The sequence below is a fragment of the Aedes albopictus genome, chromosome 2 (assembly GCF_035046485.1).
Source record: "Aedes albopictus strain Foshan chromosome 2, AalbF5, whole genome shotgun sequence".
Taxonomy (NCBI): Eukaryota; Metazoa; Arthropoda; class Insecta; order Diptera; family Culicidae; genus Aedes; species Aedes albopictus.
The window spans coordinates 9,985,834-10,002,644 of NC_085137.1; the positions used below are offsets into that span (position 1 = coordinate 9,985,834).

A 16,811-nucleotide genomic window follows, 5' to 3' on the forward strand; every position below is an offset into this window, starting at 1 on the left:
TTGTCCGGCATTCTTGCAACATGCCCTGCCCAACGTATCCTTCCGGCTTTGGCCACCTTCTGGATACTGGGTTCGCCGTAAAGTGCAGCGAGCTCGTGGTTCCTCCTTCTCCGCCACACACCGTTCTCCTGCACACCGCCGAATATCGTTCTTAGCACGCGTCGCTCGAAAACTCCCATACTAATTTAATTCACCACTTGAAATGTTTCAATTCACCACTGACTGTGGCAATATGATGTTTGGTGGCGTTAGTGTTGTCATCGTGTATTGGTTTGCAACCTTACTCAAGTAAAGATTCAAATCCTTACACAACTTTCCGAATGAAATTTGTTCTAGCCTTAATGTCTGTTCTCTGTGGTGAAAGTACTCAATGACTGAGTGTTTTTTTCTGAATGTATTACAAATATTGCTTTTTTCACTGAAAATTTTCCTTGCTTCGCTGAACAACATGACGATTTCTTCCAGCGAAGGCTTACGCGATACAGAAAATCGCTGAATTTCACACTAACACTGCAGCAAATCTGTCAACAATAATTCAATACACATGCATTTTCAGCGAAAAGATCTATTTGCGTGACAACAATCCACTCCCATGACTACCGGGCGGCCGCCGTCAAATATCAGGATTGCCAACTGTCCGGCGACTGCTGTCAGTTTTCTTTGTCGCCGAATCTGGCGCTGGGTCTTCGGCGCGGAAACCCAAAGGTGGGAATAAAATTTTGGGGTTTGCGCGCAATATATACTATTATACATTTTACCAGTGTACTGCATTATTGCATAACAAAAAACGTTTATGGACGAGCACAGTACTTTAGTATAATGGTTATTAAAATGAAAGCGCCTGCAAGTATGCAGATCTGTATGCTGTGGCGTTACTTAATTACTGCGAAGTGTGGTACATTTTGCGTGCCATCAGGCGTATTTATCGAACACAGTAAATAACGCATATTTTACAGGACTGCATACTAGCAGGCGATATCATAAGCAGGTTTAATGCAGACATTGAGGCGTTATTCGGCGTTATGGAAAATATTGCACTTTTCGTCTCAGATTGGACAATCACACTATCGAACCAAGCCGCACTTGCTTATCCTGGCTTTGCTCACTTGCAAAAAAGGCAGCTTTTCCAAATCGAGAGCATTGTTTACGAATTTTCAAGATTGGTGCTCTTGAAAACGCGAGTCGGCCATTGTGGCAGCCATATTTGTACTCTCTGATGCTCCTCCTTAAATGTTGAGAGAAATAAGGTGATAAGGTGTGGAATATTTATCTGAATTATCAAAAAAAAAAATCAGCAACCCTTGCCATCAACAATGTAGTTTAGTGTAGAATTAGCTTAAAATTTAAATAAACTTCAGCAACACAAGAAAAAACAACGTAGTCATTTCAAAGTATTGTTTCTGTTCAGTTTTTCCATGAAAGTTATTTATTACACTCATGCATTTAGTCTTCGCATGCAATAGTTAAGTCTTACGGACTATTTCCCCATTCGACTAACTAAATATTCTCGTTCACAATCGCTGCTTTCCTAAAAAGAAATTGCTCTGTTGATATACAAACGCAATGTGCAAAATAAATATCCACGATATTTACGATACAGTATGTGATTCTCGAACATTGAATGATATTCAAAACTTTTTCTAATAGATAAAACAACAATTTTCCCGTTTCTGGATTTAAACTAATTTTTCAGGGCACCATCCTCCCGACTGTGGTAGACGGCTTCCGACGGTCCACCGCTGCTGGCCGACATCAGCATTTCCGTCTCGATGTTCGCCAGTGCATTTTGGTACTCGGTGATCTCCAGCGCTTCCCACTCGGCCTTGAAAGCGGCTTTGGGATCTTGGGGCATGGCCACGGCCGCTCCCGACATCTGATCCTGCATGGTTTGCGTTTGATCCGCGGCTAAGCGAGGAAATTTGAAGAAATTATTTATGTCAGTATTGGCCAAAATGGGTTTCCACACTTACCGTTATTCTCCCCCAGGACCAGCGTGTAGATGCTCCTCAGGCCGAACACGTTCAAAAAGTACCACGAAGCGGACGACACCCAGGCGGCGTCCAGGGAGGCCAGTTCAATGCCCCGTTGCAACATCGGCTTGAAGCGCAAGGTCAGCGGGAACGGGACCTTTGTCGTGACGAAACCGGAGAACATCCAATTGATCCAGCCACCGATGACAATCATCGGCAGCACGTTGATGAAGTTACCCTTGACCATGTCGGACAGCATCGCCGTCGAGTTGGGACTGGGAGGGGCCCGCTTCTGGGTCTTGAAGTATCCGGTCTCCTCGTTGTTGAAATAGTGTCGTCTCATGGCGAATGACTGCGGAGTGAGATATTTTCCATTCTCGCGGAGGAGCCTTGCACGGATCATTGCTTGACTGTTGGATAAGAACTTAATTTGAAACCCGAAAGCAAAAACAAGATTTTTTTCCAGAAAACTTACCTGTCCTGGATCTGTGTGAGTTCGACCTTCTTCTGGGAGGAAATCAATATCGAAAAGTAGTGACGAATGATACCGACCAGAAAGGTGATCACCACAATCGGTAGGAACACCCATCCGCGGATGTTCGGATCGATGAGCAGCTCGGCCATGTCAAGTCCTCTCGATTTAGTCCAGAAAATATGCAGATTTCAGTAGAAAAACTTGAAATTATTACGAATCTCGACGATTGAGATTCCCGACGAGGTGGTCCGATGAAAAATTACTTTTTGACAGCTGCTCGTCCGTCGTCAGTCAGCCGAGCTGATTAGTGGCCGGTCTAGTGGCTTGCAGGTCATTGATACAATCCCGAACGAGAATCGATGAACAAAATGTCACAGTTCGCGTTGGCCGACTTGCGAAATGCGAACGTTTGTAAATATTAAGTACGCAGCCGCTTGTAAGACAGGAACCAAAAAATCGCTTCTAGTAAGTTTAGCCGTAAAAACTGTTTAAAATAGTTTAATTTTTAGATTTCTAGTGATAAAAGTGAGTGTTGTTATGGCTAGTTCAAGTGGAGATAAAATCCAGAAGAAAATATGCTATTTCAAGTGTTTTTCTTTGAATACAAATTTCTATCAGATGTTGAGTGCCCTATCAGCAGTTCTGCTTGCAAACTATGAACTGCAGTGATGCCATTTTTCAAGCCATTTTCTTTATGTCGGCTAAGTTGCGGTTATGATCATATCTGTCCTATGTGAACTTTCCTTGAGACGGTATCGGTGGTGGAAGAATATTAAATACAGTAGACGTTCGATAAGTGCAACATGTTTACGTTTCAGTTACCGAATGTAATTCGCTAACTGCAACGACTGACAGCCGTCAAACAGTTGTCAAATGCTGTTGGACGCAGCCAGAATGCACTCAAAAACATCGCAATGCAGCTGTAGTGCATCCGAAAAACATCGCAACTCAGTTGACGTTTCGTTTTTGACAGATAGCGGTGCGATAACTGCAAAATTGTTGCACTTAGCGGACTTGCAGTTAAAAAGCATTGCAGTTAAACCGTTTGCACCGAGCGAACGTCTACTGTATTATGAAAAGGTCATCGACCAAATGGAAGCTAAGGGTCTATAATAATGAATAAAGTTCTAGAACTAAAAAGCACTGTTTTGCAACTCTGCACTATAAAATTAGTTTTACACTTGCCGTTTCAGTATCACTACGGCCTACTTTTCTTTACTAGATCCAGCATTTGCATTATAATTCATAATGCAACTCATTTGGGTTGCATTATGAATCATAATGCAATTGTCTGATTGACAACCTCGGTCTCCGCGTCAAGTGCTTGGAAAACTGTGACGGTTATAGCACGGCTTGCTTGATCTAAATTTCATGTCTAGCTCGATGGAACACGTGGGTACTCCCATTGAACCAAATGGGAAGAACGATGATACTGATGGTAATCATCATATTCCAGTGAATAGTTTAGGTCATTGCAAATAATATTGTATGCAACTCGTTGCAAAACTCGATTTTTACAGCACTCGTCTTAATTATCCAACTCGGCAAGCCTCGTTGGATAAATGTACGACTCGTGCTGTAAAAATAATCATTTTGCAACTCGTTACTATTTCCCAAAATGATTTACAAATCGAAGCAAATAAGAACGTCCTATTGTTTATTTAGTCAATTTTCTTCCATCTAGTATTTCTTCGAATGAGTGTAATCAGTTTCGTACCTTTTAATTCCGCCCTATTTTGCTTATCCTTTGACAGATACGCGTATTTCGACTACCACTTGTAATCTTCCTCAGTGTCAGTCACACTGACACTGACACTGAGGAAGATTATAAGTGGTAGTCGAAATACGCGTACAGTAGACGTTCGCTCGGTGCAAACGGTTTAACTGCAATGCTTTTTAACTGCAAGTCCGCTACAACAATTTTGCAGTTATCGCACCGCTATCTGTCAAAAACGAAACGTCAACAGAGTTGCAATGCGATGTTTTTGAGTGCATTTTGGCTGCGTCCAACAGCATTTGACATCTGTTTGACCGCTGTCAGTCGTTGCAGTTAGCGAATTTCTTTCGGTAACTGAAACGTAAACATGTTGCACTTATCGAACGTCTATTGTATCTGTCAAAGGATAAGCAAAATAGGGCGGAATTAAAAGGTACGAAAATGATTACACTCATTCGAAGTGGGTATTCTGGTTAGATAATATTTCTTATTTTCTTGGTTCTTCTATGTTATCTTCCCAGGGCTGCCGCTTCCCTCCTCTGTCTAGTCACCAATAATGATGGAAAAAGAGAACAAATCCACCAACGATAGCGGACGTAAACCGTCCGGTAGGGACCTCCAGTCGCTCCCGACGCGTCAATACCTGGACCAGACCGTTAATCCCATCCTGCTGCAAGGCCTGAAAGCACTGGCCAAAGAACGACCCCAGGATCCGGTGCAGTATTTGGCCAATTTCCTAATGAAGAACAAAAGCCGCGTCGACGAGAGCAATGGAGGCACAGAAGAGGGCTGAGATTCGCACAGTATGTCTGAAAATTCCCTATCAACGTTTGGAGCATTCTTTGTAAGTGTTGTTTTAAACATAGAATTTACCTTTTGAAATTATAATGAGTGTATCACACATTTGATGAAAAATATAAATAATTTTGACGAACTAAGGGTTGTAGATACATTTGTACAGAATTCCTTGTAATGCTTGCAAGCAAGAATAGTGTGGTTACTTTCAATACACTGTTGAAGATGCAGTGTACTCTATTATTAAGTATTTCACTCTCATTCGAAATGTTTTTATTATTTAAAATGAATTTTAGTTTTCAAGGTTCAAATAGGATGACTTTGGGTATTATCGGCAGGTTTGTTATGTTTCGTAATGAGGGGTTTTAGCTGGCCAAATTGCACGAAACTCGGTCGTATAATAAATTCAGCTTGGTTGGGAAAGACTGGAAAGACTTGATGCCATCTTTGAGCTGGACAGGTTTAAAAAAAACCATGACGAAGAGACCAAAACTATTGGAAACAACATTAACCGTTATGTGTCCGACAAACTTTTTGCTTTTTTCTACACCGTGCTTTTTAAATGGGCGCTGGGTACCCGGGTATCCTGTCGGCCACATAAGGGTTAAATTTTCTAGAATTGCTTCCTTGCTTTGTTACAGAGTGTAAACTAACAGGTAGGATAATAATAATAGATTGAGTTTAAATAAGGGCGAAAGTGACATGAGAGAGTTCTCTTCATCGACTCTCTCCTGCAAATTAAAGTGACAAGATGCAAATTCAGTCGAACTTTTTTACACTTAGAAGCTAGATTGCATCGCAACCTAGCGATTTATGACCAAAAAGTGCAACCTTACTTGCATCTTGTCACTTTAATTTGAAGAAGAGAGAGTCGATGAAGAGAACTCTCTCATGTTACTTTTGCCCTTATTTAAACTCAACCTAGATTTCTAGATTGAGTTTAAATAAGGGCGAAAGTAAAATGAGAGAGTTCTCTTCATCGACTCTCTCTTCTGCAAATCTAGATTGAGTTTAAATAAGGGCGAAAGTAACACGAGAGATTTCTCTTCATCGACTCTCTCTTCTGCAAATTAAAGTGACAAGACGCAAATTCAATCGAACTTTTTTAGACTTAGAAGCTAGATTGCATCGCAATCTAGCGATTTATGACCAAAAAGTTCAACCATACTGTTGAGAAGGATAGAGCAATCAGATCTGGTCAGATACATTGTGGAAAATAATTAACATAGTAGTCCTTGCTTTTAGAGCAATTGTCATTCTTTTAAAGAAGCATTTCAGTCTTTGAACGAACCTTATGAAGAGAAGACGCAAACATTATGGCTTTGGAGAAAACGTTGTACACGTCCGGTCACAACATTGGCGTAGTCGAGTCTTCCACAAGCGGGAGTAAATCTTTTGACGGACTAATGAAGCAAATTAGAAGAAACACGAATTTTCAAGCTTTGAGTGGAAATGGTATGAAATTTCAAAATTTTGTGTAGAGTGCGGCAATTCACCGGTTAGAAGTGCTGCGGTATGATAGAGAGACAGATGTTAGTCTGGGCTCCGATAGAGAAGGCAGAGTACCAGACGAATAAGATTGGACCCTGATAGAGAAGGCAGTGGTCCCGTGGACTCCGACAGAGAAGGCGGAGTACCACAGAAATCCTTCAGGACTCTGATAGAGAAGGCAGAGATCCCTTGAGACTGGACTCCGATAGAGAAGGCGGAGTACCAGAAGGATAGATTGGACCCTGATAGAGAAGGCAGAGGTTCCGTGGACTCCGATAGAGAAGGCGGAGTACCACAGAAATCTTACTCTGATAGAGAAAGCAGACATAGGACTACACTCCGATAGTGAAAGAATGATCACTGATGGAGTTGTCAAAATAATCAAGTGACTGAGTTTTTGAGAAAAACGTAACAAACTAAAATACATCTTGTATAGAGTGTAGATTACTTTCATTAAAGTCAATATGCTAAATTCAGAATATGATGGATCTTTTAGTTTATTGAAATTTGCTCCATTGAAACAAACAAATAGACGAGAGTTGATTGGTCCATGCAAGTATTTCTCAAATTAGGAAACGAAAAAAATGAGTAACTGTTCTTTATTCTCTCACGCGAATGTGGGAAATTCTAGAGCATCCCAACGATCTTGACTTGCAGCAGACTTAGTTGCGACGGCTGTAGCCCTGCGCCGACGGGTTGGACAACGATGTTGTTGAAGTCCAGCTGCTTCAACATCTCCTTGGTCTTCAGATCCACTTCGATGATGTTCTGCTCCAGAGCGGACACCTCCGGTACGTAGTTATCTCTGCGCTCACATTCCTCCTCCTGCAGGTTGATGGAGATACCACGGACCTGCGAGTGGCGCAGACGCTTCATCAGGTGTGTCACGAAACCAGCGGTCTTGTTGCGCAGGGGATTAGTAAGAATGATCGCCACTTCCTCGACGATGCGCTTGTTTGTGTGGAAATCCATCGTCAGCTGGGTGTAGTACTTTTCAAAGATGACCTTAGAGGCCTTCTTGATGGTCTTTGTACGAACGCTACCCATTTTGATTCAAGTTTCGCTGCTGTCGTTCACTACGAAAACGTGAGGAAAAAGGGTTGATGAGAAAGCTATGAATGAGTATAGCTCGTGAAACTTTGTGCCTACCATACATTCATATTAAGATAACACCTAAAGAGATTTCATTGAACAGTAAATATAAAAAAAATGAAAAGTACAATACGAGTAGAGGCTTTCATGGTATTTGTTTTTATTTTCCGGCATTATTTGATTTCTTTTTCACTATACTATGGCTGAATGATTACGATTCAATAGTTACGTGTTGAAGTCAAACTAGGAATGCCTCCGTGATATTGAACTTCTGGAAGTTGAAAAGCAGGATCCTTGGTTGTTATTTTCTCTTAAGCCAGATTTGAAGGGAGGCATTCAATGAACAAATTGGAGAAATATTTTGACATTTGAGAATAGCAAAAGTCATAGCTTACCTTGATGAGATTTTTTTTCTCGTGCGTATTGATGATTTTTGAATTTTGATAATGTCAAAGATAAGATGCAAGGAGAACAGTTATAGGTTCATGATTGAACGTTTGAAATATAGTCTTGAAATAATCAACAGTTGTTAAAATAAGCATTTGAAGCTAAATCAATTGTACTGTAGTGTACTAACCAAGATGCTGGCAGTATATGCATGCATAGGCAGCTTTTGAGAGCGTTTGATGTGCATTAAAGTAGAGGAAACAGTGAGACAGATAGGAGATTTCCAAAGAGTAAAATTTTCATCATCAGTTGGAACAATCAACACCAATTTTAAAAAGTCCTTTACGAAAGAATCGGCATTGAGAATTGAATGATCAACGAAAGATTTTCTGCTGGTGTTAATTCTCACATCGTATGTTCGAATTTTCAACATTCTGGATGTAGATCCGTATATTATTATTAAACAAAACTTATTGGTTCTCTGCGTGAATACAAAGTTTCACTAATGTTTAGTTGATTTTATTAGTTATTAGAAAAAATTGTTAGATAAATATGTGCCATGTCATTTCATAAAGTATTAATTTAGTTTTATTCTGTAATTGGCGGTGTTTCAAAAGTCATATTATCAAATGTAGAGCATGGTATTTAAAAAATAGGCACTGCAAAAAAAAAAATGCATTGATTTGAACTAAGTTGAGCAATGAGATTTTTATTCAATCTGAAAATTTGTACAATTGGAAAGATAAAAAAATAACGATCAATCGTATACCTAGTTAATCAATAGGATGCATGATTGTTGTGTAAATATCAGAAGAAAAAATCTAAAAATGTTTAAAAGGAATATGAAGCGTAAATTAAACATTTGTACAATGCAAATTATTTACCGTAATAAATCAAGCTACGACAAAAATAATTCATTTGTAACATATACAACTCAATGAGAGTAGGAGAGGGAAGTAATGTTGAGAAGGATAGAGCAATCAGATCTGGTCAGATACATTGTGGAAAATAATTAACATAGTAGTCCTTGCTTTTAGAGCAATTGTCATTCTTTTAAAGTAGCATTTCAGTCTTTGAACGAACCTTATGAAGAGAAGACGCAAACATTATGGCTTTGGAGAAAACGTTGTACACGTCCGGTCACAACACATACTTGCATCTTGTCACTTTAATTTGAAGAAGAGAGAGTCGATGAAGAGAACTCTCTCATGTTACTTTCGCCCTTATTTAAACTCAATCTAGATTTAATTTTATCAAATGTCGTTTTCGTTTTTGCGCCGGTGCTACACCGCTTCGTGCTACACTTTTCGCTGAATAAACGAACATTTTCGGTGCAGTTGCATTGGTGTGCGTGTATAAACACCAAAATATTGACAACTTCGCAAACGCTGATTGGTGGACACGGTGTGCACCTGCTACACTCCCGATTTTTTGAGTGCTACACTATCATGCGCGGTGCAGAAAAAGTGCTGCACCGGTGTAGCACGAAAATCAAAAACGAACAATTTCGGTGCAAAAGTGCTACACCGGTGTAGCACCACCGCAAAAACGAAAACGACAAAACACTGCACTCAAAATAATCCAAACGTCAATGCTACGTGAAAAATCACGTAAGCTGCCGTTTTCGTCACTCAACTGAGATTTACCGGACCCATATGGCACTCACGTTGCGCCTTAGTAAACGGCACTGATGTTTGTAGTACAAGCTACGTGATTTTTCACGTAGCGTATTTCCGCCTACTTTTCACGTCAATGCTACGTGGTTGTTGGGCGAAAATGAGTGCTCCACTGCCACTCAAAAGTGTAAACAATAATTTCTAACCTAAAATTTTAGTTAGCAAGCAGCAGCAACAATCATCATTTCATCTTCTCGAGCATGTACAGGTTTTTATAAAACTATTTAATTGTTTTAGGGCTCATTGAAAAGATTATGTGGAATTTCAGGTACGGATAGCACAGACTAGAAGCACCGAGACATGGAGACCAGAGCATGCGGAGATCAAGTCTATTAAAAGTCATACGTCCTTTCTTTGTTACCAAGTGCAAAAAAATGTGTTATTTAACAAATTCAATTCAAATTTTCATGTAGACATAATTGAAATATATGGACACATTATATAAAAAGTTTAGCATTCTGCTTTTATCTACCGTAGCATCACCTAATTCCAATCACTTTTTTTCGATTCTTAATTCCATTTACACCATGCAATACAAATAGAGTGAATGGAATTAGGAACCGAGAAAAGTGATTGGAATTAGGTTATGTCCCGATACATCTTTTGAAATGAAAAGTTAATTAAAAGGATGCCAGGCAATAACCATTAAAAGCCTTCAGTAAAACTTATCTTATGTCGTTTTCGTTTTTGCGGTGGTGCTACACCGGTGTAGCACTTTTGCACCGAAAGTGTTCGTTTTTGATTTTCGTGCTACACCGGTGCAGCACTTTTTCTGCACCGCACATGATAGTGTAGCACTCAAAAAATCGGGAGTGTAGCAGGTGTACACCGTGTCCACCAATCAGCGTTTGCAAAGTTGTCAATATTTTGGTGTTTATACACGCACACCAATGCAACTGCACCGAAAATGTTCGTTTATTCAGCGAAAAGTGTAGCACGAAGCGGTGTAGCACCGCCGCAAAAACGAAAACGACATTAATTTCCACGTAGCTGCTACGTGAAATCTAATGTCGTTTTCGTTTTTGCGGCGGTGCTACACCGCTTCGTGCTACACTTTTCGCTGAATAAACGAACATTTTCGGTGCAGTTGCATTGGTGTGCGTGTATAAACACCAAAATATTGACAACTTTGCAAACGCTGATTGGTGGACACGGTGTACACCTGCTACACTCCCGATTTTTTGAGTGCTACACTATCATGTGCGGTGCAGAAAAAGTGCTGCACCGGTGTAGCACGAAAATCAAAAACGAACACTTTCGGTGCAAAAGTGCTACACCGGTGTAGCACCACCGCAAAAACGAAAACGACATAAGTGACCTTGAGATACGAGGAATTGAGTTCCGTCACTCACAATCCACGTAGCTGTTACGTGGAAAGTGCGATGGAAAAAATTTACGTATGTTTTCACGTACGAACGACGTGAAGAATTTTCAGAGTGTGTTCGGATTCCAAAAAAGGCAGCACTGTTTTTTCTCGATCAACAAGAATGCAGCCAGTTTTTAGTTTCGTAAAAGTAAACAAAACAACCCAAAGCATCAATGTTTTTCACTTTTCCTTATGAAATTATGGAATTTTTAAGTTAATACTCTTGAAATACGGTTTAATTTATAATACGTAATGTCCAAAAGTGATCTAGTGAAAGTAGAAGTGAGTACTGTTAGCCATACAAACGATGAAGCACCAGAAAAGCTTCCCCACAATGAGCAAGAGTATCGAACGCTGGAGGATGGCATCCGTAATAAAAGACCGGTTCGATCGCGGAAAGAGCACCAGTCGAAACACTGCGATGCAGATTCGGATGATGCCAGAGAGTTTGGCTTCACATCCGGTGACGATGAAGATTTTGATCCGTCAAAGGATGGTGGCTCTGACGATGGTCGAAAGCAGAGAGTTTCGCTCGGACGTAAAAGGAGGGGTCGTCCCCGGAAAGAATCGAAGGAATCTCCTCCCGATGGGGAACCGAAGGTGAGTGAGAGGTTGAATATTGTTTTTTTTTGGAGAACTTAACACAAATTCTATTTTAGAAAAGAGGACGTCCCAGAGATAAATCCAAGCACAATGTGTCCTGTGAAATTTGCGGTAAGGTCTTCAAATATCTCTACCAGCTGAAACCGCACGAAAAGCTTCATTTCGGGATCAAAGACTACGAGTGCGAGCACTGCCATATGCGGTTCGTGCAGAAAGGTGCCATGATGGTGCACCTGCGGAAGCACACCGGCGAAAAGCCATTCAAGTGTTCGTACTGTCCGGAAGCTTTCAAGGAGAAGATATCGCTGGACTATCACACTTACAAGCACACTCAGCAGGGAGCCAAATGTCCCCTGTGCTCGTCTGTGTTTCCGACGTCCTACTCGGTGAAGCAGCACATGAAACAGGTGCACACACAGGAGAAGCCCCACGTGTGTCAGATTTGCGGGAAAGGGTATAAGAACCGAAGGGACATGGTGCGCCACATTGAAGGTCACGATAGGCGTATCTGTTCGGTTTGTGACAAAGTGTTCGACACGATGTACGCGTTGAAGACCCACATGCACGTCCACGACGACGGACCAAGGTGTTCTTTGTGCAACCGGGTGTTCAAATCGGACGAGGAACTACAAGCTCACAGTAAGTTGCGAGGAAGGGCCTTTCAGTGTGAGTTGTGCTGCTATAGTTTTAATAAGGCTGAATTCTTGAGTAATCATCACCGAAGAAACCACTGGAAAGTACTGGGGCTGGAGCAACTGGTGTGGAATTTTCCACCGCGATCGAAGAAACCCAAGCCACCGAAGAAGGCGAAGGCTCCCTTGCCAATCGTTCAGGTGGAGGACATGCCGAAGGATGAAAGCATTCTCGTAAGTCCGTCAGTTCAGGAATCCAATACTCAAATGCAGTTGGATCAAGCAGTCCCATCAGAACCTCCGCTAGAAACAGACCCTACTCCAATGACTTCAAATGAGGATATCATTTCCTGCCAAGATCAATCGGATGTCGACGAAATTCCTTTCGTCGATGATGTGTCCGATTCAGAAACGGCGGACAATACTCTGAGCGCAGTAATTGAAACGACTGAACTCGAACACACGAATACCGACCTTGAGGTCAAAATCGAACCGGAAGAAGTCTTTGTTAAAGTGGAGGATGACGAGGGACACGATACGTCTGATCAACCGCAGGCCCTGTTGAACGAGTTCAACGAGGTGGATGTGAAGAGCGAGGCCTTGTCGCACAGTGAAGACGACGATGATGTGCCATTGGCGGTAAGTGCACATTTTTAGGGATGAGCTTATATACTCATATGAAAGCTTTTTAGGTTTCATTTTGGTATTTAGGAAAATTGTAACATTTAAGCGCGATCAGTAGTGTCTACGCGTTGCGCATTGTAATTGAAATTTATATGAGATTTGGCATGAGAAGACATTGTTGAGTTCGGAGGTATCCAGTGCTTCCATCCGTTTCGAATCAATTGATCAGCTTCGACTCGACCGTTTCTCCTTTCTCCTGAACATATCGTTGCTGCTTCAGAATCGTTGAAAGACTAATCATTTTTGCAAGTTTCAAAATATCCTTAGTTTAATTAAGAATTTCGAGGGTTTCTTTGTCATATTAATTTACCCTAAATGTTTATGATGTTTTCCTTACCACATTCTTATCATTTATTGATACCTACTCGTACATCACAACATACATCTCCCAATTTCAGGAGTCCCGAAAAACATATCTAAGGAACTTCGGGATGAATTCCTGGGGGAATCACTAGGGGAATCTGTATAATAACTTCTAGAAGATTCGTTTTAGTAATCCTGCCCTGCCCTTCAGTTCAGAGAGGGTTTGGGCAGCGTCCTGCCAACTCGGTCGAGGCAGGATTCTTGGGAGAACAAGTAAGAGGTTGTTAAAATATAATCTTTCCTAAGCATGTTAATAGTTGAACAGCGTAATAATAATTCACGCTGATATTCTAAAGGGCTAGAATGATGCATTGAGCTTGTAGTGATCCCTTGAAGATGGGATGTAAATCATTATCTCGCGATCGCGTGTTTTCGTACTTTATGGAAAGGGTACATAACATAAACGAACCATTTTAAAAACACATCCGATATGTTACAATATTTAATGATTTGCTATCCATGTCCGTGGAACCATTCTGAATAGCCATTGAGTGAATACACTGGATTGTTATATATTTTCATCTTGCGAATCGACCAGCCATATAGAAACTGAATCCAGTGTATCACCACAGCCTCTCAAACTGCTGTACTGAATAACAACTACTAATCATATCCTTTCCTTTCCTTCTTTTCTTTTCCTTTCCTTTTACATGAGCAAAATAACTACTCCGAGTATTTCTATCACCACACCCGAAGGCAAAACACCATGCATCATAAACAGCGGAATTGAATAAAGAGGAATCGTGAGTAAAAATCATAAAAACACCTAAGGTAAGAACATAACGATTCTGTTTCCAACGTGTGATTAACCATCAAATTTTTGACGCCGGAACGTCGCGACTTGACTGAATTCGACAGAAATGGTTCACTACTTGACTAGGTTGACATCGTGACAGGTTCTATTCGTTGACGTTTTCAATGTAGTTGGCATTATAAAAATAAGACAAGTTTGCTTACAGTTGAAGCTTTTATGTTAACATTCAAATTAACTGCTATTAGAAGATTATGAAGAAAATCATTATTTTAAAATGAGTTAGTTTCTCATTTTTATAGATTCCGTTAGGGATGAGTACACCATAGTTGATGAATGATCTGTATTAGTTTTAATTGCTAATACAATAACCAACTAACCGACCTTGCCTTACGGCCTTACTTAGACGATATTATGACAATAAAAGCAAAAGAGCAGGAGTTATGTTGCTTTAAACAATAGTGTGATCAGAATTAAAATTTAATCTTGTTCTTTTGTCAGGATCTAGAAACATGGAAAACTGTAGTAATTTGAATGTAATATAAACTATGTTATGATACGGTGGACATAAGGATAATTCAGACTTCATAGGGATACAAGAGATGAACACAGAGAAGCAAAAGACGACTAGCGACGACATAAGATACATTAACTGTGTATTAACATAAGGCGTTCGACTGATAAGTTTTCTGTCCACAACATCGAATGGAAGCTCAAAAAGAGAGTTATTTGAAGATGATTCCAGTGCTGTAGATGATCAACATCGGTTCATCATAACAAAATTGGTATTTAACTTGAAATAACTTTCAAAATGCACAATGTAACTTGCGATATTTTTTGATTATTGTTTTGAGATGATGTCAGAAAAACTAGTCGCCCATATATGGGCATAACAATAACAATCCTTCAAAGATATGGATCAAAAATATTTGGGATTCATCACGACAGAATAATAAATATGATCATAGAATAAAAGCAGTTCTGCCAGATGTAGAATGCGAAGAAGATGTAAGTCAAAAGGAGTTTAATGATGTCGGAAAATGGTACTGCAACGGTTTTAAAATTTGCACTAAATCAATTTGTGAAAAATTTGCATATGATGATTCGTTTGTAAATGTCAACGAGAACTTTTTTCACGTCAAAAGAATTTTAATCGACAATGATAATATCGCGTATATTTTGGGAACCCTATTGATAACAAAGAAGTTATACAGTAATATGTTCATTTATAGACATTCTAAGAGAGACATACTGTTTAAAATTAACAAAACACTAAAACAATGCGTAAGTGTTACTGTTGAACCAAAGAACGATCTTTCTCGTAACATAAACTTCATTTCAACATGTAAATCTAAAACACAAATAGACTGATGACTTGGTGTAAATAAAAATAATTTGTTTTGTAACATTCTTCTGACAAGTAAAATCGGGTTAAGTACTATTCCTTTTAAATCCACTTTTGTACCCTTTGACATTTACGTATTTCAACCTCAACTGTAAGGTCGTCTTCAGTGTCTCGTATTTGACAAGATCCGATTTGTTTTACTTACAGGTATTCCACTAAAACGCCAAGGTTCATCATCATCATTTAAAATGGTTGTTCAATCTATAGAAATAACCAATTAAAATCCATGAGGAATCGCGTGTACGGTCGTCTTATTTTTATATGATCTGAAATGCTTTTGCTTCCATATAGGTTTCACGATAGTATTTTTTTCTCGATTGGTCAATGACGGTCGTGAAAACGAATAAACCCGCTTATTCTGCAGGTCGAATGAGGTGACGATAGCTTACTCACTTTCTTCAGCATAGTGCTCGTTCAAAATCTTAAAAATTAAAATACATAATAATGTTCTCAGAACTATAACGCTCGTAAAAATCAAGTAAAATGCTTATTTTCCATGTAATGTTGTTCATGCCAACTAAAATTAACAAAAATAGTATACACTCTTGATTAAGGTGGCCCACACTTATATGAAAAACAAAAATTTCGAAAAATGCCAAGTCTTACCTCCTCAATCAGTTGTTTTGGACTCCCAGAAGCTACGTTCAAAATTTGAGCAACATCGGTTGAGCCTAAGGGGGCGCTCAAAACGCTTGAAGTTTGTATGGAAAAACTTGGCCAAATGTATGCAGAAATTTTAAGTTTTCGAATTTTGCCGCTAGGTGGCGCTGTAAGCGTTCAATAATCAAACCCTTTGGTATTATTGTAGGTGACTATATGCCAAACAACTTTGTCGAAGACCGCAAGTTGATCCAACGTCTGTGAAAAAAGTTATACCCTAGGAAAAGTGAGGATAAACTTTATTTTTATTTTTCCAATACATGTAAAGGAATAATATCAATAATGAAATCTCAATACTTTGCCTCACTTTGCCTAGGGTATAACTTTTTTCACAGCCGTCGGATCACTTCGCGGTCTTCGACAAAGTTCTCTGGCATATAGTCACCTACAATAATACCAAAGGGTTTGATGATTGAACGCTTACAGCGCCACCTAGCGGCAAAATTCGAAAACTTAAAATTTCTGCATACATTTGGCCAAGTTTTCCCATACAAACTTCAAGCGTTTTGAGCGCCCCCTTAGGCTCAACCGATTTTGCTCAAATTTTGAACGTAGCTTCTGGGAGTCCAACACATCTGATTTAGGAGGTAAGACTTGGTATTTTTCGAAATTTTTGTTTTTCATATAAGTGTGGGCCACCCTACTCTTGATTCATATTCAAAATTATACCTCATTTTGTTATAATTGTGATATAAAGATAATCTACTTACATTTATGTTTATTAAAACTGACCTTGTTATATTT

The 16,811-nt window shown here is 39.7% G+C and overlaps 3 protein-coding genes and 1 pseudogene across 3 annotated transcripts in view; 2 read left to right on the forward strand and 2 right to left on the reverse strand.

Annotated features, from left to right (window-relative positions):
• Positions 1-1,392: 1,392 nt before the first annotated feature.
• Positions 1,393-2,722, reverse strand: LOC109429811 (ER membrane protein complex subunit 3). The gene is made up of 3 exons (XM_019705795.3): positions 2,446-2,722; positions 1,971-2,380; positions 1,393-1,905 (listed from the first exon to the last, which is right to left on the reverse strand). The coding sequence occupies exons 1-3, from the start codon at positions 2,592-2,594 to the stop codon at positions 1,682-1,684; spliced, it is 783 nt and encodes a 260-aa protein (XP_019561340.3). The 5' UTR covers positions 2,595-2,722; the 3' UTR covers positions 1,393-1,681.
• Positions 2,723-4,664: 1,942 nt separating this feature from the next.
• On the forward strand, positions 4,665-5,096 carry LOC109398306 (protein dpy-30 homolog). The gene has a single exon (XM_029860357.2). The coding sequence runs from the start codon at positions 4,719-4,721 to the stop codon at positions 4,953-4,955; it is 237 nt and encodes a 78-aa protein (XP_029716217.1). The 5' UTR covers positions 4,665-4,718; the 3' UTR covers positions 4,956-5,096.
• A 2,014-nt stretch (positions 5,097-7,110) lies between these two features.
• LOC115258603 (small ribosomal subunit protein eS17-like) lies at positions 7,111-8,183 on the reverse strand (annotated as a pseudogene).
• Positions 8,184-11,084: 2,901 nt separating this feature from the next.
• The window catches only part of LOC109429860 (zinc finger protein 91-like), a 35,815-nt gene continuing 30,088 nt past the window's right edge, over positions 11,085-16,811 (forward strand). Inside the window, exons 1-2 of the mRNA XM_062847529.1 lie at positions 11,085-11,569; positions 11,629-12,843. Of these exons, the coding sequence (XP_062703513.1) occupies positions 11,222-11,569; positions 11,629-12,843 (1,563 nt within the window). The 5' untranslated portion in view covers positions 11,085-11,221. The remainder of the gene's footprint in view (positions 11,570-11,628; positions 12,844-16,811) is intronic.

Excerpts from the sequence above, each read along its gene's own strand:
- LOC109429811 (XM_019705795.3), bottom strand. The coding sequence starts at position 2,594 with ATGGCCGAGCTGCTCATCGATCCGAACATCCGCGGATGGGTGTTCCTA. Across the intron at positions 2,381-2,445 it reads CTCACACAGATCCAGGACAG|TCAAGCAATGATCCGTGCAA; the intron begins GTAAGTTTTCTG and ends CTTATCCAACAG. Across the intron at positions 1,906-1,970 it reads GGTCCTGGGGGAGAATAACG|CCGCGGATCAAACGCAAACC; the intron begins GTAAGTGTGGAA and ends TTCCTCGCTTAG.
- LOC109398306 (XM_029860357.2), top strand. The coding sequence starts at position 4,719 with ATGATGGAAAAAGAGAACAAATCCACCAACGATAGCGGACGTAAACCG.